A 24,822-nucleotide genomic window follows, 5' to 3' on the forward strand; every position below is an offset into this window, starting at 1 on the left:
GTGTTACCTGGCATTGTCCCATTCACATATCCATTGACTGTGTACATTAGGGATGATGACCGGCTCCGGCTCTTGCTTTCATCAAACACAGCAAATAGTAGCACAATTTGCTTGTCAAACATCTTCTGTGTCCCATCCTCAGTTAGGGTCCCTATGAAAGGGAAGGCATGTTTTCAGTAGCACTGCAGATAGAAGACTCTCATTAGCTTTCCTGGATAGCAAAGAGTTTAGGGCAAGCAATCAACCATAATGATTTCAACTTGAAGAAATTCTTATTTTTTAAAATAGCATATTTATCAAGTAATAATGGTTCTAGGATTATTTAAAATCTGGTGCCACACTGTCTTCTTTGATACCTTCTTGCTTTGGGGAACAAGCTTTATTTCATCCAGCTTGGGAAGAAAACATTTGGTGACTCTCAAGACTCTGTATAAGTATCCATTTCCTCCAGTCTCAATAGAACAGTATATAGATACATTAGCTCAGTTGGTAAAAGCATCATGCCCCAAGTTTAATGCTGTCATCTTATGTGTATATGAAATAAGGCATTAGATAATTGGTTGGAAGTATCAGCATTAATCCATTCTCACTATGAGAAAAACATGCTGCTGATGGTAAAATGCAAGAAGAGTCTTTCGTAAGTTTTAAGGTTTTTTTTCAGTACCATCACAGTATCTTATATATACCAGGAAATGAAAAAAAAGTATTTGTATAATGAGTAAATACATTGGGAAGGTATGTAGGTATGGTCTGAGTGTGTGTATAAGCAGATGGTGAATCCATCACATTATTTCCCATGCTGTGGCTCACTGTGGTTGTTTGCTTGTTTTAATGAAAGATGGGCTGGATTCTCATGGGATAAAATGAAAATCTAAGCTTGCCCCTAAGAAGCCCAGCCAATAAAAGTTCTTGTAAAGTCACTTGAGTGTGCTTGAAACCTACCACCCAAAGTTTTCAACTTGTTTATAAGAAAGGAAGCTGGCATTTAACGTGTTTATAGAACAAATTACCAGCCCAGACCTCAGATATGTCAAATATGTTAGCCAAAGTTCTTTCCAAGAGCTCTTTCAGCAGAGTATAGGCTGCTGTATACTTTCTAAAAGACTTTGGCCTTGAGGTAAATGTTACAGATCATACAAGCATGACATTAGAACATACTCTCAAAGAGGAATTTGCTTGGGATAATCTTAAGGACTGAGATGAAGGAGGAATGAGAAGAAACGAGGTGGATCCACACCCTGAAACAGCAGGTATTTTTTTCTCTTGTAAAACAATTATCTGGTCTCCATGCCCTCTTCCTCTGCTTGATGTACAAGAAGTTACCAAGATGTTCCCAAGCTTTGTCCCATGACAGAACTCCTGACCATTCCAACATTTAGTTGTTGAATCTTTTGGTGGGGGTGTTCTTACCTTTTTTACAGATAAGCAGGGGCCCAATCAGCCCAGAGTTGAAATCCTCGATCAGATTTTCATGGGAGTAATAGATGTGTGTGAGGCATGGAGGGTCATCATGGGTGGGTCCACTGTCCTCACTGATACTCCATTCATAGGTGTATTCTCGGCCTGGAGCCACAGCGTCGTCCATCTTCTCCACAGGGAATGTGTGGTCAAGGTAAGAAGCACCTGGAGGAGTAGCAGCCATCAAGACATGTGGGCAGTTTCTGAGGATTGCGTTTTCACCACTCTCAAATCTGGGGATAGCTAAGATGAGCTCTCTGGAGATGCATATGTCCTTCAATAGTGAACTTTTATTATTTGGAAAGATTCACATATGCCCATTTCTATGCTCATGTCATTACAAAGGCTTTGATAACATGGTGATCTTAAGAATAACAAATGTTATTTATAAATTAAAGTTTAGCAAGTTAATTTTCCAGGGTACCTGAACAATTATTATTTAAATATAATCAGAGAATTGAATCACCTTTGATCAGTAAATCATCTCAGAATATAAGAATGGGTGATATCTTCTTTGTGGTGTTTAACAAGACAAACTTAGCCTATTAACATGAGATGGGAGGATAGTCAGAGCTGTTTATATATTGTTTTGTTTTGCTATTTCAGATCTTCTTTCCAACTGCTGTGATCTTCAGCTTTGTTTTATCTCTTTATTTCATCTTAGCCATCTGATTATCTCAATTTTTTCCCCAGAGCCACAGCGTCTAACTCCCCTATGCAGGTTGGTTGTCTGTATGAATATGAAATGTGTCCATCCTCTGAAACTTAGATGTCTTACTTTGTACTTTGTGCACCCAAAGACCCATCATTAACACCTCCATGTATACTGGACTTTCCCTATCAATAGGAGAGGGAGAGGATGAAGAAATTCATATTCCTTATTGAAGAGAGGGAACTGAGATGCTCAATATTAAAAGAAGTGTAGAGGGTTGGGTGAGGTTTTCAATTATAAAATGGAGCAAGTGAGGTCAGGAAGGGGAGAGGTGAGTGCCACAGATAGCCAAGTGGAATGGACAGTTTCCTCTGCCTGAGGAATTCCTCATTTAATTAGGTGAAAGATTCCCTATCATCAGCTGGTGCCAGAATTTCTCTTTGGGATGCAGTTATTTTTGTTTGGTACAATAACTTGATAAATTCTTTCGGAGAAGAAGGTGAGAACAGCAGTGTGGATGTAGGCAGACAACAAGGATCTGGAAAAAAAAAGCCTGAAATGTTTTACATGATGCGGTAAAAGGCCAATAAAAACTACTCTTACTGAAGCAACTACACTTTTGGAAAACTGAAATGATTAATCTTTCCCCTCCCTTTCCTTTCTCTTTCCTTTCTTTTCTTTTTACTTTCCTAGTTTCTTTTCTTTTCTTTTCCTCTTTCTTCCTTTCTTTGTCTTCTTCCTTCCCTCTTCCCCACCCTCCTTCCCCCTCTTTCTTCCTTTCATTATCTTCATTGAGGTATAATTTGCATATAATAACATTTACCAGTTTTAAATATAATATTTGCTGAGCTTTGATAAAAATAATTACCCAGTCTTATAGCTATAGTCCCAATCAAGAAAGAGAAGAGTTCCATCATTCCAAAACATTTCCTCATGCCACTTGTAGCCAATGCCCTCTGGGCCCAGACAACCACCAATCTGCTTTATTTCACTATAATTTGGCTTTTCTGTAATGTCATATCAATGGAATCATCATTATACACCGTTTTGTGTTGGATTAGTGTTAGGTGGTATGGTATATAATTTTCTATCCTTTATTTTTTACCTATCTTTGTCTCTATCATTAAAGTGGATTTCTTAAATTCTGCATACAGTTTAGCATTGCTTTTTATTCAATCTTATTTGTTTTTTAATTGTAGTGTTCTTTCCATTTACTTTTAATGTAATTGATGATATGGTTAGACTTAAACCTGCCATCTTTATATTTATTTTCTATTTGTCTTTCTGGTCTTTATTCCTTTTCCCCTTCCTTTCAGTTTTCTTTTGGATTGAGTATAGTTAATGATGTTTAGATGGCCGAATAGGAACAGCATTGATCTACAGCTCCCAGCGTGAGCGATGCAGAAGAGAGGTGATTTCTGCATTTCCATCTGAGGTACCAGGTTCATCTCACTAGGAAGTGCCAGACAGTGGGCGCAGGACAGTGGGGGCAGCGTACTGTGCACGAGCCAAAGCAGGGTGAGGCGGCATTGCCTCACTCGGGAAGCACAAGGGGTCAGGGAGTTCCCTTTCCTAGTCAAAGAAAGGGGAAGACAGACGGCACCTGGAAAATCAGGTCACTCCCACCCTAATACTGCACTTTTCCGACGGGCTTAAAAAACGGCACACCTGGCTCAGAGGGTCCTACACCCACGGAGTCTCACTGATTGCTAGCACAGCAGTCTGAGATCTAACTGCAAAGCCGCAGTGAGGCTGGGGGAGGGGCGCCCACCATTGCCCAGGCTTGCTTAGGTAAACAAAGCAGCTGGGAAGCTCAAACTGGGTGGAGCCCACCACAGCTCAAAGAGGTCTGCCTGCCTCTGTAGGCTCCACCTCTGGGGGCAGGGCACAGACAAACAAAAAGATAGAAGTAACCTCTGCAGACTTAAATGTCCCTGTCTGACAGCTTTGAAGAGAGTAGTGGTTCTCCCAGCACCCAGCTGGAGATCTGAGAACGGGCAGACTGCCTCCTCAAGTGGTCCCTGACCCCTGACCCCCGAGCAGCCTAACTGGGAGGCACCACCAAGTAGGGGCAGACTGACACCTCACACGGCCAGGTACTCCTCTGAGACAAAACTTCCAGAGGAATGATCAGGCAGCAGCATTGGCGGTTCATGAAAATACACTGTTCTGCAGCCACCGCTGCTGATACCCAGGCAAACAGGGTCTGGAGTGGATCTCTAGCAAACTCCAACAGACCTGCAGCTGAGGGTCCTGTCTGTTAGAAGGAAAACTAACAAACAGAAAGGACATCCACACCAAAAACCCATCTGTACATCACCATCATCAAAGACCAAAAGTAGATAAAACCACAAAGATGGGGAAAAAACAGCAGAAAAACTGGAAATTCTAAAAAGCAGGGTGCCTCTCCTCCTCCAAAGGAGCGCAGTTCCTCACCAGCAACCGAACAAACCTGGACGGAGAATGACTTTGATGAGCTGAGAGAAGAAGGCTTCAGAGGATCAAACTACTCTGAGCTACAGGAGGAAATTCAAACCAAAGGCAAAGAAGTTAAAAAATTTGAAAAAAATTCAGACGAATGTATAACTAGAATAACCAATACAGAGAAGTGCTTAAAGGAGCTGATGGAGCTGAAAGCCAAGGCTCAAGAACTACGTGAAGAATGTAGAAGCCTCAGGAGCCGATGTGATCAACTGGAAGAAAGGTTATCAGTGATGGAAGAAGAAATGAATGAAATGAAGCGAGAAGGGAAGTTCAGAGAAAAAAGAATAAAAAGAAACAAACAAAGCCTCCAAGAAATATGGGACTATGTGAAAAGACCAAATCTACATCTGATTGGTGTACCTGAAAGTGACAGGGAGAATGGAACCAAGTTGGAAAACACTGTGCAGGATATTATCCAGGAGAACTTCCCCAATCTAGCAAGGCAGGCCAACATTCAGATTCAGGAAATACAGAGAATGCCACAAGATACTCCTTGAGAAGAGCAACTCCAAGACACATAATTGTCAGATTCACCAAAGTTAAAATGAAGGAAAAAATGTTAAGAGCAGCCCGAGAGAAAGGTCGGGTTACCCACAAAGGGAAGCCCATCAGACTAACAGAGGATCTCTCAGCAGAAACTCTACAAGCCAGAAGAGAGTGGGGGCCAATATTTAACATTCTTAAAGAAAAGAGTTTTCAACCCAGAATTTCATATCCAGCCAAACTAAGCTTCATAAGTGAAGGAGAAATAAAACACTTTACAGACAAGCAAATGCTGAGAGATTTTCTCACCACCAGGCCTGCCCTAAAAGAGCACTTGAAGGAAGCACTAAACATGGAAAGGAACAACCGGTACCAGCCACTGCAAAATCATGCCAAATTGTAAAGATCATCGAAGCTAGGAAGAAACTGCATCAACTAATGAGCAAAATAACCAGCTAACATCATAATGACAGGATCAAATTCACACATAACAATATTAACTTTAAATGTAAATGGACTCAATACTCCAATTAAAAGACATAGACTGGCAAATTGGATAAAGAGTCAAGACCCATCAGTGTGCTGTATTCAAGAAACCCATCTCACATGCAGAGACACACATAGACTCAAAATAAAGGGATGGAGGAAGATCTACCAAGCAAATGGAAAACAAAAAAAGGCAGGGGTTGCAATCCTAGTCTCCGATAAAATAGACTTTAAACCAACACAGATCAAAAGAGACAAAGAAGGCCATTACATAATGGTAAAGGGATCAATTCAACAAGAAGAGCTAACTATCCTAAATATATATGCACCCAATACAGGAGCACCCAGATTCATAAAGCAAGCCCTGAGTGACCTATAAAGAGACTTAGACTCCCACAGAATAATAATGGGAGACTTTAACACCCCACTGTCAACATTAGACAGATCAACGAGACAGAAAGTTAACAAGGATACCCAGGAATTGAACTCAGCTCTGCAGCAAGCGGACCTAATAGACATCTACAGAACTCTCCACCCCAAATCAACAGAATATACATTTTTTTCAGCACCACACCACACCTATTCCAAAATTGACCACATAATTGGAAGTAAAGCTCTCCTCAGCAAATGTAAAAGAACAGAAATTATAACAAACTGTCTCTCAGACCACAGTGCAATCCAACTAGAACTCAGGATTAAGAAACACACTGAAAACCGCTCAACTACATGGAAACTGAACAACCTGCTCTTGAATGACTACTGGGTACATAACAAAATGAAGGCAGAAATAAAGACGTTCTTTGAAACCAATGAGAACAAAGACACAACATACCAGAATCTCTGGGACACATTCAAAGCAGTGTGTAGAGGGAAATTTATAGCACTAAGTGCCCACAAGAGAAAGCAGGAAAGATCCAAAATTGACACCCTAACATCACAATTAAAAGAACTAGAAAAGCAAGAGCAAACACATTCAAAAGCTAGCAGAAAGCAAGAAATAACTAAAATCAGAGGAGAACTGAAGGAAATAGAGGCACGAAAAACCCTTCAAAAAATTAATGAATCCAGGAGCTGGTTTTTTGAAAAGATCAACAAAATTGATAGACCACTAGCAAGACTAATAAAGAAGAAAAGAGAGAAGAATCAAATAGACACAATAAAAAATGATAAAGGAGATATCACCACTGATCCCACAGAAATACAAACTACCATCAGAGAATACTACAAACACCTCTATGCAAATAAACTAGAAAATCTAGAAGAAATGGATAAATTCCTCGACACATACATCCCCCAAGACTAAACCAGGAAGAAGTTGAATCTCTGAGTAGACCAATAACAGGCTCTGAAATTGTCACAATAATCAATAGCTTACCAACCAAAAAGAGGCCAGGACCAGATGGATTCACAGCCGAATTCTACCAGAGGTACAAGGAGGAACTCGTACCATTCCTTCTGAAACTATTCCAAACATCAGAAAAAGAGGGAATCCTCCCTAACTCATTTTATGAGGCCAGCATCATCCTGATACCAAAGCCGGGCAGAGACACAACCAAAAAAGAGAATTTTAGACCAATATCCTTGACGAACATTGATGTGAAAACCCTCAATAAAATACTGGCAAACTGAATCCAGCAGCACATCAAAAAGCTTATCCACCACAATGGAGTGGATAAATCGAGTGGGCAAATCAATAAATGTAATCCAGCATGTAAACAGAACCAAAGACAAAAACCACATGATTATCTCAATAGATGCACAAAAGGTCTTCGATAAAATTCAACAACGCTTCATGCTAAAAACTCTCAATAAATTAGGTATTGATGGGACATATCTCAAAATAATAAGAGCTATGTATGACAAACCCACAGCCAATATCATACTGAATGGGCAAAAACTGGAAGCATTCCCTTTGAAAACTGGCACAAGACAGGAATGCCCTCTCTCACCACTCCTATTTAACATAGTGTCGGAAGTTCTGGCCAGGGCAATTAGGCAGGAGAAGGAAATAAAGGGTATTCAATTAGGAAAAGAGGAAGTCAAATTGTCCCTGTTTGCAGATGACATGATTGTATATCTAGAAAACCCCATTGTCTCAGCCCAAAATCTCCTTAAGCTGATAAGCAACTTCAGCAAAGTCTCAGGATACAAAATCAATGTACAAAAATCACAAGCATTCTTATACACCAATGACAGACAAACAGAGAGCCAAATCATGAGTGAACTCCCATTCATAATTGCTTCAAAGAGAATAAAATACCTAGGAATCCAACTTACAAGGGATGTGAAGGACCTCTTCAAGGAGAACTACAAACCACTGCTCAATGAAATAAAAGAGGATACAAACAAATGGAAGAACATTCCATGCTCATGGGTTGGAAGAATCAATATCGTGAAAATGGCCATACTTCCCAAGGTAATTTACAGATTCAATGCCATCCCCATCAAGCTACCAATGACTTTCTTCACAGAATTGGAAAAAACTACTTTAAAGTTCATATGGAACCAAAAAAGAGCCCACATCGCCAAGTCAATCCTAAGCCAAAAGAACAAAGCTGGAGGCATCATGCTACTTGACTTCAAACTATACTACAAGGCTACAGTAACCAAAACAGCATGGTACTGGTACCAAAACAGAGATATAGATCAATGGAACAGAACAGAGCCCTCAGAAATAATGCCACATATCTACAACTATCTGATCTTTGACAAACCTAACAAAAACAAGCAATGGGGAAAGGATTCCCTATTTAATAAATGGTGCTGGGAAAACTGGCTAGCCATATGTAGAAAGCTGAAACTGGATCCCTTCCTTATACCTTATACAAAAATTAATTCAAGATGGATTAAAGACTTACATGTTAGAGCGAAAACCTTAAAAACCCTGGAAGAAAACCTAGGCATTACCATTCAGGACATAGGCATGGGCAAGGACTTCATGTCTAAAACACCAAAAGCAATGGCAACAAAAGCCAAAATTGACAAATGGGATCTAATTAAACTAAAGAGCTTCTGCACAGCAAAAGAAACTACCATCAGAGTCAACAGGCAACCTACAAAATGGGAGAAAATTTTCACAACCTACTCATCTGACAAAGGGCTAATATCCAGAATCTACAATGAACTCAAACAAATTTACAAGAAAAAAACAACCCCATCAAAAAGTGGGCAAAGGACATGAACATACACTTCTCAAAAGAAGACATTTATGCAGCCAAAAAACACATGCAAAAATGCTCATCATCACTGGCCATCAGAGAAAGCAAATCAAAACCACAATGAGATACCATCTCACACCAGTTAGAATGGCAATCATTAAAAGTCAGGAAACAACAGGTGCTGGAGAGGATGTGGAGAAATAGGAACACTTTTACACTGTTCGTGGGACTGTAAACTAGTTCAACTATTGTGGAAGTCAGTGTGGTGATTCCTCAGGGATCTAGAACTAGAAATACCATTTGACCCAGCCATCCCATTACTGGGTATATACCCAAAGGAATACAAATCATGCTGCTATAAAGACACATGCACACGTATGTTTATTGCAGCACTATTCACAATAGCAAAGACTTGGAACCTACCCAAATGTCCAACAACGGTAGACTGGATTAAGAAAATGTGGCACATATACACCATGGAATACTATGCAGCCATAAAAAATGATGAGTTCATGTCCTTTGTAGGGACATGGATGAAACTGGAATCATCATTCGCAGTAAACTATCATAGGGACAAAAAACCAAACACTGCATGTTCTCACTCATAGGTGGGAATTGAACAATGGGAACACATGGACACAGGAAGGGGAACATCACACTCCGGGGACTGTTGTGAGGTGGGGGGAAGGTGGGGGGATAGCATTAGGAGATATACCTAATGTGAATGATGAGTTAATGGGTGCAGCACACCAACATGGCACATGTATACATATGTAACAAACCTGCACATTGTGCACATGTACCCTAAAACTTAAAGTATAATAATAATAAAATAAATTTTTTTAAAAAATGTTGTTTAATCTCCATTGTTGGCTTCTTAGCTTTGTTTTCTTAGTGGTGCCCTTCAGTTTACAATATATAATAAATTTTTAACTTGTCCCAGACTTCCTTCAAATAATATACTATTTCACTTGTAAGAACCTTGCAATAATATATTTCCATTTCTTCCCTCCCAGCCTTTGTGCTATTGTCATACATTTTATTTATATATACATAATATACCCCACAATAAAGTGTGACTATTTGGCTTTAACATTTATTTAATCAATTGCCTTTTTAATAGATTAAAATGAGGAAAAAATTTCTCTATATTTATCAACTTCTGGAACTTTTCATTCCTTCTTATGAATCTAAATGTCTCTCTGATATAATATTTCTTCTATCTAAAGGAGTTCCTTTAACATTTTTTCTGCTCTGCTAGTGAGAAATTCTTTCTGCATTTGTATGTCTAAAACACTCTTTATTTTGCCTTCATTTAAAAAAGATTTTTTGGCTTGGTGTAGAATACTAAACAGAAAGATTCCCCTGTCTTCCACCCTCCCAACACTTTAAAGATGTCCCTAATTGTCTTCTGGTTTGCATAGTTTCTAATGATAAGTCTGCTGTCATTTCTTGGTTTTGTTCCCCTGTATGTGATGTGTGTTTTTATCACGTTCCCCTGTATGTGATGTGTGTTTTTATCACTGGTTTGCAGCAACTTGATTGTGATGTGGCTTGGTGTGGTTTTCTTCGTGTTTCTTCTTCTTAGTTTTGTCAAACCACTTGAATCTGTTGGTTTGTAGTTTACATTACATTTGGGAATTTTTCAGTCATTATTTCTTCAAATACTTTTTCTGTTCCTGCTACTTCTGGGATGCAATTACACATATGTTAGATCACTTGATATGGTCCCACAGTTCACTGATGCTCTGTTCACTTTCTTCAGCCTTTTTAATCTCTGTATTTCATTTTGCAGTTTCTATTGCAATATATTAATATTTTCTACTATTTCCTTTCATGGTGTCTAATGTGCTATTAATTTCATCCAGTGTTTGTTGTATTATTGGTGCCCTTCAGTTTATAATATATAATTTTTTATCTTTTATTTTTTACCTTTATTTTCTATGCTTTTTTTTTACTTTTCATGTCAGCAATTGTATTCATCTACAGAAGTTCTGTGTATGCATACTTATATTCTCTATCTCTTCATCATGCTCATGCTTTTCTCTGCTTTCTGGAACATATTGGGAAGATTTATGATAGCTGTCTTACTGTCTCCGCCTGCTGCTTCTATTCTCTCTTTCACTTCTAAATCTGTTGAGTTTTTTCTTGGTTATGAATCATCTCTTTCTGCTTCTTCTAATGCTTGTTTATTTTTATTAACATTGTGAATTTACATTGTTGTTTGTTGCATTCTTGTTAACCAGTATTGAGTTTTATTCACAGTTAAGATACTTGAAATCAACTTGATTCTTTCAAATCTTATTTTTTATTCTGTTGCCTCCTCAGCAGCCTGTAGTCTAATTTTATCCACCCACTGTTTCTAAATCCTTCTGAGAATTTTATCCAATACTCATTTATTAGGAGGTCTTTCTATGCTTGATGTTAGGAACATAAACGATTACTGGCCCTGCGTAAGGTCCAGGGACTGTTCCACCTGTTCCTTTCAAGTGACGTTTTTCTTACCCTCAGTACTTTCCTCACATGTATGTGCAGATCAGTATTCAACTTGACAAGACCTCTCTGTAGATTCTCAAGAGCTCTTTCTCTGTGATTAATACTGTCCTCTCCAGGACTCTGCCCTACAAATCACAAATTCTAGCCACTTAGGCTTCTCTAAGTCCAAACTCTGTTTCCTCAACCCATAGAGACTCTGTCTGGGTTCTCCCTGCTTGTGCTGTTCCCTGGAAACACGCTTCAAGCAGTAAGCTTAGGCGCTCATAGGGCACACCTTGTTTGTTATTCTTCTTTCATTGTCTTGAGTTGTCTGTCATTCGATGTCTGAAAACTTCTGTTTTATATGTTTTGTCTGCCTGTCTAGTTGTTCAGAAAAAGGGTAAATCTGGTTCCTTATGTTCTGAAGCCAAAGTCTGAGATGCTAAATTTCCATATAAAATATTTTTTACATTACAGCAATGTCAGCTTCCCTTCTTTAATTGTACCTTTCCCCATCCCAACTGTGGATGATCTATTCCACTCAAAATGCTTTGCATGAGTTTGCATGGCATCAGCATATGTTTGGATTCTCCAGGTGGGAGTGGAAAATAAGGCACATCCATTCATTAGCAATGAAGGATTCAGGTACTACAGTGACGTGCAATGTATCTCATGAGGTTCTGAGCATGGAAACCATAAGTTGAGTAGGTATATCTAGATTTACTTCTTGCATAAAGTCCTTAACGTGGACCACAAGTCCATGTATGATTTACCTCTACTTCTCTCTTTAGTCTTATCATATGTCTTTTCTCTTGTTTACTATGGGCTCCTTGTCCCTTGGGTCCCCTCTCAGCTCCCCAGACATCCAAGTTCTGTCTTATCTTGGGGTCTTTGCAGATGCCATTCCCTCTGCCTAGAGTGCTCTTCCTTCCTTCTTCCTTTTGATAAATATGTGCTCGTCATTCAGACATCACCTTGAATATTAATTCACTTCTACCTTTATCTCCAATTCTGATACACATTTTTTTCTTTTACAGCACCCATCACAATTTGTAATTAAATGCCTGTGAGATTATATGACTAATTCCATTTTCTTCTACTAGATCATAAGTATTTGTGTCCTGCACATTTTGGTCACCCAAGTGTGAGTTCCTCAAGGAAAAGTGCTGGATTGTGTTTGTCTTAGTGTCTCTGGTGCCTTCCATAGGTACCTGGAGAAGCATGGAACATGAACATGAAGAAGATGTTCAGTGAATATTTATTAAACTCCTAAAATTTAAGGTCCTATGGGCTACAGCCTAGGTCAACAAGTCAAACCTCATGGCTGTGTGTTGTTCGGATTGCATAATGTTAAAATAGATTAAATGCCAACATTAAAAATCCGGAGAAATTATATAAGAATCTGGATTACTGGTTTCTCTTTAAAAAACAAAAACCTGGAGGTCTGCTTAACAACAGGACCAAACTCCTGCACAGAATTTGGTTGGACCTGGATCTTAGCTGCCCTTTTCTGCTTTCTGATTATCAGTCCTTACTGGACCAATTTTGTTCACTGAACTACTCATCTGGCTACTATAGGCATCTGAGTTTGTGAACTTTGCGCTAGCGTAAAGTGGACTTTGTTGTGTCTTCCCCCAACACACCCCAAAGGATAGCTTGACACTAATAACTAATATTTACTCTAGGCTGTACTTTCACTTTGATAATAAAACTGTCAAGAGCTGAGAAATGATAAAAGCTTAAGTCACTTCCTGTAAGTTATAACATAATTCTAGTCTATAAAAGAAAAAAAGTTTATGGAGAAAGTCTCCACTAATAAGCAGGAAGCATTATCTGTGAAAGACTTCAAAAGAGCTTTGGTAGCAAAGCACAAACAGGACCGATAAGGAGAGTTGCCCTCTCAGGTCAGAACTTGTGTATTAACTGAAATTAGCATGGCTAGTTGATAGTTGCACTATCTATCTTGAATCAAGCATGACAGCCCTTGTTCAATGCTTCTTGCTGCATGGCCTCATAAAGTTGAAAAATGATGTTTCTGGACAGGCAGCTTCTACTGTTTCAACTGTTAAAACATCACATGGGGTTTCTATAGTAGAAAATGATATTCTTTCCACTGCCTTCACAAGCAAGCTCCCCTAAGGGCAAAACATTATATTCTTTGTAGGATAGGAGATGACTTTTGAAGTTCTTCCTCCTTTTCTTTTTCTGGGTAAATGTGTGCTCATTCTTCAGATGTCAGATCAAATATCATCTTACACCCTTCTTGATCTCTGATTGTGATACATGTTTGTTTGTTGTTGGTTTTTTGACAGCACTCATTGCCATTTGTAATTCAGTATTTGTGACATTATATGGCTAACGATACTTTCTTCTGCTAGATAGTGGGAGAAAGCACTTGAACTTTAGGGTCAGAGTTGAAATATCTTGGTGATTGTATCATTTGCTAACTGTGGGAACTTGGGAAGGTTTCTTGAAGTCCCTTTAGCCTCAGTTTTTTCATTTATAATTTGAGATAATATAATCCTTTTTCTAGAGATAACTTTATCCTTTTTGATGGGTTATGAAGACTGGAAAATATTTGTAAAATTTCTGGCTCCTAACAAATGCTCTGGTAGCCTGTGGGAATACGTGTTCACATTTTGGTTCAGTATGTTCTTTTCCAGCCATGTTGCAATTAATACAGCCTCTTTCCTTTATGTTCTACTTTAGATAAGATATATCTTAAGTGTGCTTGAGTTCTGGTAACACATGAGAGTAAGATAGAAATTTGTGATTTTCTTAGTTTGGGTTGCTGTAACAAAGTACCCTGGACTGAGTGGCTTATAAACAATGGACACTTCTTTCTCACAGTTCTGGAGGCTGGAAGTTTAAAATCAGGGCGCCAGCATGGTTGGGTTCTGGTGCGGGGTCTCTTCCAGGTTGTAGACTGCCATCTTCTCCTTGTATCCTCACATGGTAGAAAGAGGATGAGTGAGAGGGTCCCTTTTATAAGGGCACTAATCTCATCATGAGGGTTCTATCCTCATTGCCTAAAAATCTCCCAAAGGCCCCACCTACTAATGCCATCACACTGGAGGTTAGATTTCAATATGTGAATTTTGGGAGGACACAAACATCTAGTCCATTGCAGTGATGTATCTGTTCCAAAGGTGATAAAAGGAAGTAAGACTTTTTTGGTAAAAGTACTTTTTTTTTTTTTTGGTAATAAGTAAGACAAGGTACCTGCTCGAAATTATCAGCAAAATCAATAATTTTAAAGCAAGGGGAAAATAATGTATAGTCTCTACTTTCTAATCAGTCCTCAGTCCCTCAGTTTAGTTCAGTAATGATTAATATCATCATGATCATGACCATCATCATCCACTAGGTTCCAGGCTCTGTGCTAAATGCCAGGGTACAAATGTAAAGAAGGCAGGGCCTGGGTCCCTGAGGGGCTCAGCCTAGTTAACTCTAGGGTACATGTTGGTGCCCTAATTGTGATAGGTTTGACCTCTAGATTTCTTCTAGGGCTACAATTAGAACACACTGTCAATCTGGAATGAGAACCAACCAATATAAGTATCTAAAAATTGCCTAAGATGCTATAACACTTGTGCTAGGTATAGCAGGGTGACTGATTTTCTAACAATATTGAACCTATTTGTAAACAATCAGTGTTTCACACCTAGATTTATTTTATCACATACTGGGCTTAAAAAATTATTGTATATATTTGTGTACATGATATTTTGAAATAGATAATGAAAGGTTACTCTAGTCACACAAATTAATGTCTGTCTAATTGACCAAACTAAATTACTTGGAATTTCACATTCACCTGTCAAATATAAGATGAATTTCAAATAATTAAATGAATGATGTTAATTAAGTTTAGTATACTGCTAAAAGTTGAATTATGAGCATCTTGAAACACTTAGTGAATGATATAGACTAGCACATAGGATATATTCTATAATTACACTGAGTGAGGACTGCTAATGGGATAATTGGGGTATAATTTTATCAATGCTTTTATTCTTTTCACTTCAAATTATTTTACCTTTAGTCTAGAATAAAACAGATTTGTTGTATCTTTGATTTTGCAACATACATTAATATAAAGTATAAAATACAAACAGCTATTAAGAGGAAGCATTTGTGAGATGCAGTTTTGGTGAATGTGATTTTGACTTTGTAATCAAAATAAAAAAATTAAGCTCTAAACTGAAAAGAAGAGAAATGGACAGGGACAACTATTGTGCTAGAGCACAAAAAGTCCTTGTTCAGGTGCTTGCCGGAATAAAATCTTTACACAAGGGTAGCTCTTCATTTGTATTTACTCAGTTCTGTTCGTTTCCTGCTCAGTCGATAGTCAGCTTTGTATTGTATTTATTCTTGTCATGATGTACTAATTACTTGCCAAAGGCTCTCAGTATTTTTTAAAAATGAAAAATGGTGCATACAAGCTTTGGGAAAGTGAAGTTACAGAAAGAGCCTTTTTGGTTACCTATTAGGGTGCTCACTCAGTAACTCTTCCCTTGTTACTTATTTTTGTGAACAACTCTTTTCCTCTCCTAAGTTAATAAACTTAGTGAATGCTTCAATGCATTCAAAGATTCAGAATATTCTTTCAGAAGCTATGATGTAGGCAATGGGCGAATCAATGCTGATGTTTTATAAAGAGCAGATTTCATTGCACAGGACTTGCAAGTCTCTTTGGAAAAGGGATCCACATTTTTGTGATTTATTAAACATACAAACTATAGCCATTATAGTTTGTTTCAGGTGTTTATCATATACTCAAGTGTCTACATAAGGCCAAAATATTCAGATGAAAACTGAAAAAATGTAATCACCTACATTAAGTCAAGCATTGGAATGTTTTGGAAAAATCTAAAAGAGTAAATTTTTATATAGATAATTTGGCAACACTTAGATACAAGGAACAATGTCTGAAAGAAAACATGTTTTATTTGGAGAGCTGGCTTACCAACAGATGGCTGTATATTATAGAACTAATTTTGTGACATTACATTCATATGCAACTCATATATTTAAAATATGAGAATATAACTAAGAGAAAAGAATAATATTAAATTCTCTATGAAACAAGCTTTATAAAGGTAATTGACCAAAACAACTTTGAAAATTTTACTGAACAACAAACCTTGCTCAAAGGTGCAGCATTAAAGTCAATTTGATGTATGCTAGTTACAGAGTTTCTGAAAATTTAACCTCAAATTGAAACCCTTTAGTGATAGTTTTTAAGTGATTAGTTACAGTTGCAGATACTTTATTCCCCGATCTAAAACAGTCTTATTAAATACATTATTAAAGGAAATGTCCTTATAAGCATTTTTACAAATCACCATTTGTCCATTCTGTCAAAAAGGGTTATCCAGAGTTGTCTGATGTTCTGTTGTGGTTTTTCAAGCCAATGTAATACTATCTTAACTCCCTACCACCCATCTCTCAAATATCTACCTCTGAGATAGAGGAATCTGGATTCTCATGTAACTGGCTCAGCATGCAGTTAGTTTATCCCCACTCCTAAAAAAATAGCTCAAACTATAGAGGGAGGCTATAGGTGAGAGTGAGTGTCAGACATAGAGAAGGAGATGTTTTATTTTAATGCGGAGGGCATAATAAAATCAACTTACAAGGCTTGTCTTTTACCATAAAAGATACTATCTGTTTACTAGATTTGCATCTCATTTCTAAGGTAAAATTTTACTTTCCCTACCAATATGTATTTACCTTTCTTAGATTCATACAACCAGAGGCAATATTATACACCAATAATCATGTCTCCAGTGAAAGTTGTGGGAGCATTTTAAGCAATTGCTCATAAATAATTGCTGGCTGTGGGGAATATAGGGACAAATAAACAGTAAAGGAAGAGGGGTAATGTTGCAAGGTTCATTCACTGTGCAAACAGCCCAGGTAGGGTCAAAAGTCTACAATTCTTACCTCCTCCCTTATTTGAAATGAAACCTGCATGTGACATTTTGATATTTTGAGGTTTCTCCCCCTTATTCTTTACATTGCTGAACTTCTGATGCAGTCATCTGGAAGCCTCATAAATAGGTGAAGTGGTTGTTCACTATGTCACTGTATGATTGATTTCACGTATGTCACTGTATGATTTTAAGAACATAGGAGAAACTCCTGTGCACACTACCTCACCCAGAGTCTTGCCAAAATCACTTTAGAAGACATCTCAGTGCCACAGTTAATGCTTCATTGTTTCTCCTCAAGCCAAAGATTAAGTGCTAATGCAAGTACTCCTAAGGAAGGTAGTTCATTGACCTATTATCAGTCACTTATACCTTAGTGGGAATGAGTTTGACAACAGTTTATATAGAAAATAATAAATTTAAAAATTACTTTCTGATTTTTTTCTGAAACTAACAAGTTTTCAGATAAATACTAAATTATTTGAACACATTTTAATTGAATAATTATCTTTACTATCATAGCTCATATTTATTATCTGTTATATGCTAGTCATTATTCTAAGATTTCATGACAACAAACCTGTATGACAGAGATATGATTATTATTACCATTTTACAGATGAGAAAGATGAGGCACACAGAGGTTAAATAACTTTATAAAAGTCACTGAGCCAGGATTTGCACTTATTAGTCTAGTTCTAAAACCTGCACGTAAACCACTCTCCTACTCAATTATTCTCTCAAAGTTGTGATGGCTGGAACATGTGGGAGAAGGAAAGATATTTGTGAACCATGAAAAGTCTGAAATTATTTTAAAATATTACTATACCAACAACTATTACAATATGGATACAATTTTTTTATACCAGTGCCTGATGGAACTCTACTATGCTTACAATGATCTGAACATCAGCATAATGGGATAATTAGAGCTGTATTAACATCAGGTACTTACTATTCAGCAGCTGATACAATAACTTGCGTGACTATTATCTTTATGATTATTGCCATCATTGTCATCATTATTTATTGAGAGCTTATCAGATCCCAGGAACCATGTTTAGTACTCTACCTACTTGATCTCATTTAAATTTCAGGCAATCTTATGGGTGGTTATAATCATTTCCATTTTACAGATGAGAAAACTGAGGCTCAGAGATGCTAAAGTCATAGAATCAGAAATGATAAAGCTAGAATTTTAACTTGTCTGCCTTTAAAGCTTACTTTCTTAACCACTTCACTATGTCCAGAAGTGTAATACTATTAATACTTCTAGTCTCACCACCACCAAATACCACTTATTGAGTGTCATCTGTGTGCCAGGAAGACTATATCAGGCTAGTTCTATATCAGTATGTCAGTGGCTCATGGGCCAAACCCAACCAATTTCCTGTTTTTGTAAATAAAATTGTATTGTCAGAGGCAGTTTTACTCTGGTGTATGACTTGAGGGAAAGAATACGGTAATAAAGTTAATTAGTTCTGGCATCTGTAACCAAAGCCAAAAAAATAAGTATCGTCTATGGCTGCTTTTGTACTAAAAGGCAGAGTTGAGTACTTGCAACAGAGATCTTAATGGCCTGCAAAGCCAAACAAACTTACTATCTGGCCCATTACAGAAAAATTTACTGACCCCCGCCTTAAACCATCTTTCAATGTATGTATTATTATTCCCATTTTAAGATGAACATACGAGAATTCAGAGAAATTAGATAACTTGCCCTCCCAAACATTAAAGAGTAAGAACTCAGTGAAAAATGCAGGTCTAGAGGACTCCAAAACCTTTTCCTTTTCCTCTCTCAAAACTTAAAACAGCAACAATTTTTATAATTACCAGTTGCAAGAGATTTCCCTAACAACACGTGGTTAACAGTATAGTTTTACATGTTGATGCTGGTATTAAAGATTTAGATATTTTCCCTTTTCAGAAAAATATTAAATTTATCTTACCTTCTGATAATTTACTGTACCTAATTCCTTGAGGATGGATGCTTAAGGGCTTATCTGCCTTATTTTTAAAGTGAACTTTTATGATGTCTCCGACTTCAGCATATAAAGTAGGCCCAAGAAGTCCTGTGAAAACAAATATTTAAACTATGTCTGTATTCAGGGTCACCAAAGGCAGAGTTGCTAAGCAAGAAAAACAAACAGATGATACCAAGAGTGATTGCTACCATTCCTCCTGGTCCTGAGGCTGACTCGCTTATCTTCTATCTGGAAGGTTTTAGCAGCTCATTAACTCAACATTACATGTACACAGATCACAACAGAACGGTAGAAACACTTGTCCTGGACCCAAAAGAAGTCAACAGAGCAGGAGAAATAGTTCTGACCAAGTCTTGCCCAATTTGACCCGCTGTCATTCCTTAGAGATAACCGTCTTTGCTTAAGAAAGATGTTCATTTCAATTACAGAGGGTGATGTGAGAGAGTAGTTACTTTAGATTTCTCTGACATGGGTGTGCTCAGAGACCTAGATGAATTGAGGAACCAAATCACACAGCTCTCTGGCTCTGAGGCAGGAGTAGGCTTGATGTATCTAAGGAACAGTAAGAAAAACAGTATGGGAAGAAAGAAGAGATGAGGTGGATGGTAAGTGTGCAGAATAAGGGAGGCCCTATGGGCTATGGTAAGAACTTGAATTTTCTTCTAAGTGAAATGGGACATCACTGGAGCCTTTTTTTTTTTTTTTTTTTTTTTTTTTTTTTTTTAAGATGGAGTCTCGCTCTGTCTCCTAGGCTGGAGTGCAGTGGTGCAATCTCAGGACCCACTGCAACCTCCACCTCCTGGGTTCAAGCAATTCCCCTACCTCAACCTCCCAAGTAGCTGGGATTGCAGGCATGCACCACCACACCCAGCTAATTTTTGTATTTTTAGTAGAGATGACTTTTCACCATGTTGGCCAGGCTGGTCTCAAACTCCTGACCTCAGGTGATACACCCGCCTCAGCCTCCCAAAGTGCTGGGATTACAGGCGTGAGCCACCACGCCTTGTCTAAGTGAAATGGAGCATTTCTAAGTAAAATGAAAAACCACTTTGTACAGCAGAGACACAGTATAACGTGTATTAAAAGTTCATCCTAAAACAAAAAGTTCATCATAGCTGCTATGTAGAGAATAGTCTGTGTAGGGACAAGAACGGAAGCAGAGAGATTAGGCAGTATAGGAAAGAGACTGCAGTGTACTGGGCCAGCACATGTAGCAGGACGTGATGAGTAGTGGTTGGATTCTGGACATTTTTGTAGGTAAGGCAAACAAGACTTGCTGATGGATTTCATGTGGCTTGTGAGAGACAGAAGTCAAGGATGACCTCAAGGTGTTTTATCCGAACAACTGGGTAAATGATGTTATTAGTTACTGCAGTGGGAGAACACAGCAGGGACAGGAGGTTATGGGTGCAGAAATCAAGAATGAGGTTTTACTTTCTACATGTCAGGCACTGTGTTAGAAAGTTTCTGGCTACCTGGATCAAATACAGTCCCTGTACTGAAGGAGCTCACAAGCTAGTTTGGAGATAGATGTATAATAGGAGCGACTGCTGAGATATGGGCAAAATACTACATAAGAAGGGAGGATGAAGCACAAATTCTGTCTGGGGAGTTAGGGAAAAAGTTGATGGCTGAGTCAGAATTTGAGGAATTATATATAGTCAGCCCTCCATGACCATAGTTCATATTCAGGGTTACACATCCATGGAGTCAACCAATTTTGGATCAAAAATATTCAAAAGACAACAATAAAAAATAACACAACAATAAAAACAATACAAATAAAACTATAACATAATAGCAATTTACATAGTATTTACATTGCATTCAGTATTATAACTAATTTAGAGATGATTTAAAGTATATGAGAGGATGTGCATAGGTTATTGCAAATACTATGACATTTTATATAAGGGACTTGAGCATCTGCAAATTTTGGTATCTGTGAGTAGTCCTGGAACCAATACCCTGTGGATACCAAGGGATGACTGCACTAGAATTTCCAAAGTATAGTCCTTTGAGTCTCTGCATCAGAATCACCTAGGGTCTTAATAAGAGGCAGATTTCCAAATATCACCTCAGCCTCAATGAATCTGAGCTCTGGAGGTGAAACTTGGGAATCTGCACTTTAACGTGTGCTCCTTGGTGATCTTGATGTCTTTGAAATCTTGAGAATCTATGACCAAAAGCTCCATTCCAGACAAGTGACAGAAATCAACTACTGTCATTTCTGAGCCATCCACAAGTGTCATGGGATTGGCTTCTCACCATTAGGCATCCTAGAAGCAGGAGAAGGAAGTCACAGCACTCATGGAGTTCAGCCAGCATTTGTTTGCAGTGGTGATGATAATTATAATAGGGCTTTCCTGTACTGTTTCCCTTAATACATTCAAGCACTGTAAGTCCCTACATTAATCCTCACACGTTTTTAAGGTAGATATTAAGATCCTCATTTTATAGATGAGGAAACTGAGCCTCAGAGAGTTTAAATATCTTGCCTAATATCATACAGCATCATGATTTAAAGTTTAATATGTCTGTCTCTAGAGCGTGACTTTTAAGCCACTTCTTTATACTACACCTCCACCTTGTATTCATTCCTTTATTTATTCAATGAATGTCAAGTGCCTATATTATCCTAGGCATCAGAATTGCAATGGTGCATAAAAGAGTAAAATAGATACACCCACTCCCTGCCTTCACAGAGTTTGTAAAAGTCGAACATTTTTATAGTTCGATAACTTTATAAGTTTTTATAGTAGGAAAGACAGATTTTAAACAAATGATCACAAAAACATTCAATTTAAACCTATGCTAAATATTATGACAGAAAAGGATGGAATACTCGGAAGAGTATTTGACAGTGGAATCTAGTCCAATTGGAGGTGAGTTGGGGAATTCTTTCCTGAGGAATTAATCCTTTAACTGAGGTCCAAAGGCAGAGAGGCAAAGGGATGGCCAAAGACATTCTAAAAAGTGAGAGTAGCATGCACAAAGGCCCTGAGGTGCCAGAAAAGGTGGCCTTTTTAGAGAACTGACAGCCAGTGGGGAGGTGGAGCTTAGTATGTGAAAGGAAGGGGCAGAAGGTGAAGCTGAAGGCATCCTCAGAGTCCCATCATGCAGGGCTTTGTAAGCCTCGGAGAGTTTTCGTTTTAGCCTAAGAGTATCTGGAAGCCATTAAAGAGTTTTCATCAGGAGTGCAACATGGACCAGATTTTGGTTTTAAAATCTCTGGCTGCATTTGTGGAGGATGATCTGGGAGGAAGCCGAGTGGAGACCAATTGAGAGAACAGATAGAAGACTCTAGGAGAGACAGTGGTGACTGAGATTATGATGAGATGATGAGGAGAGAATACATTAGTGATCTATTTCAGAGATAAAATAGTTGGAACTTGAAGATGGATTGGATACGGGGTAGAGAATGAAGGAAATCAGTTGCCGTGGATGGCTGACGAGGTTCTGATTTGGAGAGCTGGGTGGAGGAGGGTGCCATTCTCTGAGAGGGAGGACACCGTGGGAGGGCTTTGTTTGGTGGGTGTAGTAGGCGGAATAATGTGCCCCTGCTGAGATGTCCACGTCCTAATCTCTGGGACCTGGAAATATGCTACTTTATATGGCAAAAGAGACTGCGTATCTATGATTAAGAATCTTGAGATGAGACTTTCCTGGGCTGTCCAGGTGGATCCCATGTAATCACAAAGGTCCTTATCAGAGGGATGCAGGAGAATCTGCGTTAGGAAGAGCTTGGAAGATGCTACTTAGCTGGTTTTGAAGATGGAGGAAGGGGCCATGAGCCCGTGAGTGTAGGCAGCTTCCAGTAACTGGAAAAGACAAGGAAACCATTCTCCCCCAGAGCCTCCAGAAGGAATGCAGCTCTGCTAACACCTTGATTTTAGCCCAATAAAACCCATTTTGAACTTCTGGTCTGCAGAAATATAATCATAAAAGAATAAATTTGTGTTGTTTTAGCCACTAAGTTTGCAGTAACTGGTTACAGAAGCAATGGTAAACTCTGATCTCTGGGACAGAGGTCCTATCTTTCCCTACCCCTGTCTTGCCACCCACAGTTGTCCTATTCCTTTCCTTGAACTCCTAGTCCTGGAGTTTATTCTGATCTTGTGCCTGAAGCTTTTTGTTTATGTTGGCTTTACACAGGACTGTGGAGGTCACAAAGTTCAGTCCTTATTTTAGTTAACAAAGCCTGGGAGGTAGGAATCGGGGGACAAGGATGACTTGCCCAAGGCCAATCAGTGATCTGGTAGCATTGCTGGGATCAGAACTCAGATCTCTGGACTCCTGAGCCGAAGCTCTCCCTATTCCTTCCACGGGGCAGGCTCAGGCCCCCATCTTTATAGAATAGTCCAGATGTCTACACCTCTTTTGACTCCTGACATGTCAGACTCCACTGACTGACCCCTCTCTTCCAGCTGCTACGCTCTGTCTTGGCTCCTGATGGAAGTTTCCACTGACTATTCCCACCTACCCCAGCTGCCAGTGAGCCCAACAGGGTGCTGACTATGCTGCCAATTGTGTGCCGCATTTAGTTGCCATGGTTCTCCTGCTTGGTTGATTTGTTTGTTGGCATCACATGCCTGCAAATACCAGATGTCCAGAGAAAGTCTCCTAAGTTATTTAACCTAATAAGACCTATTACTTCAGTGGACAGTTTGGAGTATTTATGCAACTTCCCCTCCTGCTTCTTCAGAATTAAGGCAAAACAAAAGGATGTTTTCATAAATGCATACCAAATACTTTCAAGCATGTAGGAAAACACATGGCTAAATGGTTTTCGAGCTGCTCTTTAGCTCCTCCATCAGCCGGATGGCCTAAAACCCTTCTCACCCTCTCCTTAGTGCCCAAAGCTGGATTGGGGAAAGGAGTGGCCTACCTCAGGGCCTGGGGAAGCCAGCACAGCGTGTACCCAATTTAGTGCAGTTGTGGAACTGGAAAGGACTGCAGAAGGTCAGCTAATCCAATCCCCTGCTCTTAGGTGAACAATGCATTACATAACACAAGGTAGTGATTGTTGCAACTATTTCAAAACTCCTTCAGGGACAAACATTTTATAATTTGTCCCTGAAAAATATGCAGATTCAAAACTAGTCAATTTAATTAATTATTTATTTATTTAGAGATGAGGTCTTATTTTGTCACCCAGGCTGGAGTGCAGTGGTGTGATCATAACTCACTGCAGCCTCAGACTCCTGGGCTCAAGTGATGTGCTTGTCCTAAATGACCCTCTTGCCTTAGCCCCGCCAGTAGCTGAGATGACAGTTATGTACCACCATGCTTGGCTAATTAAAAAAAAAAATAGTCCTGTGTAAAGCCAACATAAAAACAAATATATATATTTTTTTAAATAGAAAGAGGGTCTCACTACGTTGCCCAGGCTGGTCTAAAACTCCTGGCCTCAAGCAATCCTCCCACCTTGGCCTCCCAAAGTGCTTGGATTCCAATCGTGAGCCACTATGCCCAGCCAAAACTAGCCATTTTAAAGCCCAAGACAGAATTCCTAAAAATGACCCCAGCTGTACTCCCTCACCTGCCCAAATGTCCACAAACCTTATTGGATGGGCATCTTCAGACCTCCAATCCTACAGCCCAGCCCCCTGCAATTACAAGAACTAACAACAACAATAGTTCATGCTGCAGCAGTGAGGCTCATGACTTTTTCAGGGCTCAGCTACAATCATACCCAGCAGATG

At 38.8% G+C, this 24,822-nt stretch overlaps 1 protein-coding gene across 3 annotated transcripts in view; it reads right to left on the reverse strand.

The window, feature by feature from the left end:
- The window catches only part of F5 (coagulation factor V), a 93,694-nt gene that overhangs the window by 60,240 nt on the left and 8,632 nt on the right, over positions 1-24,822 (reverse strand). For all 3 annotated transcript variants that reach the window (XM_063627197.1, XM_063627196.1, XM_063627199.1), the window contains exons 3-5: positions 19,082-19,204; positions 1,411-1,623; positions 8-151 (exon numbers count right to left, since the gene is read on the reverse strand). In XM_063627197.1, the coding sequence (XP_063483267.1) occupies positions 8-151; positions 1,411-1,623; positions 19,082-19,204 (480 nt within the window). The remainder of the gene's footprint in view (positions 1-7; positions 152-1,410; positions 1,624-19,081; positions 19,205-24,822) is intronic.

The sequence above is a fragment of the Symphalangus syndactylus genome, chromosome 12, assembly GCF_028878055.3.
Source record: "Symphalangus syndactylus isolate Jambi chromosome 12, NHGRI_mSymSyn1-v2.1_pri, whole genome shotgun sequence".
NCBI lineage: Eukaryota > Metazoa > Chordata > Mammalia > Primates > Hylobatidae > Symphalangus > Symphalangus syndactylus.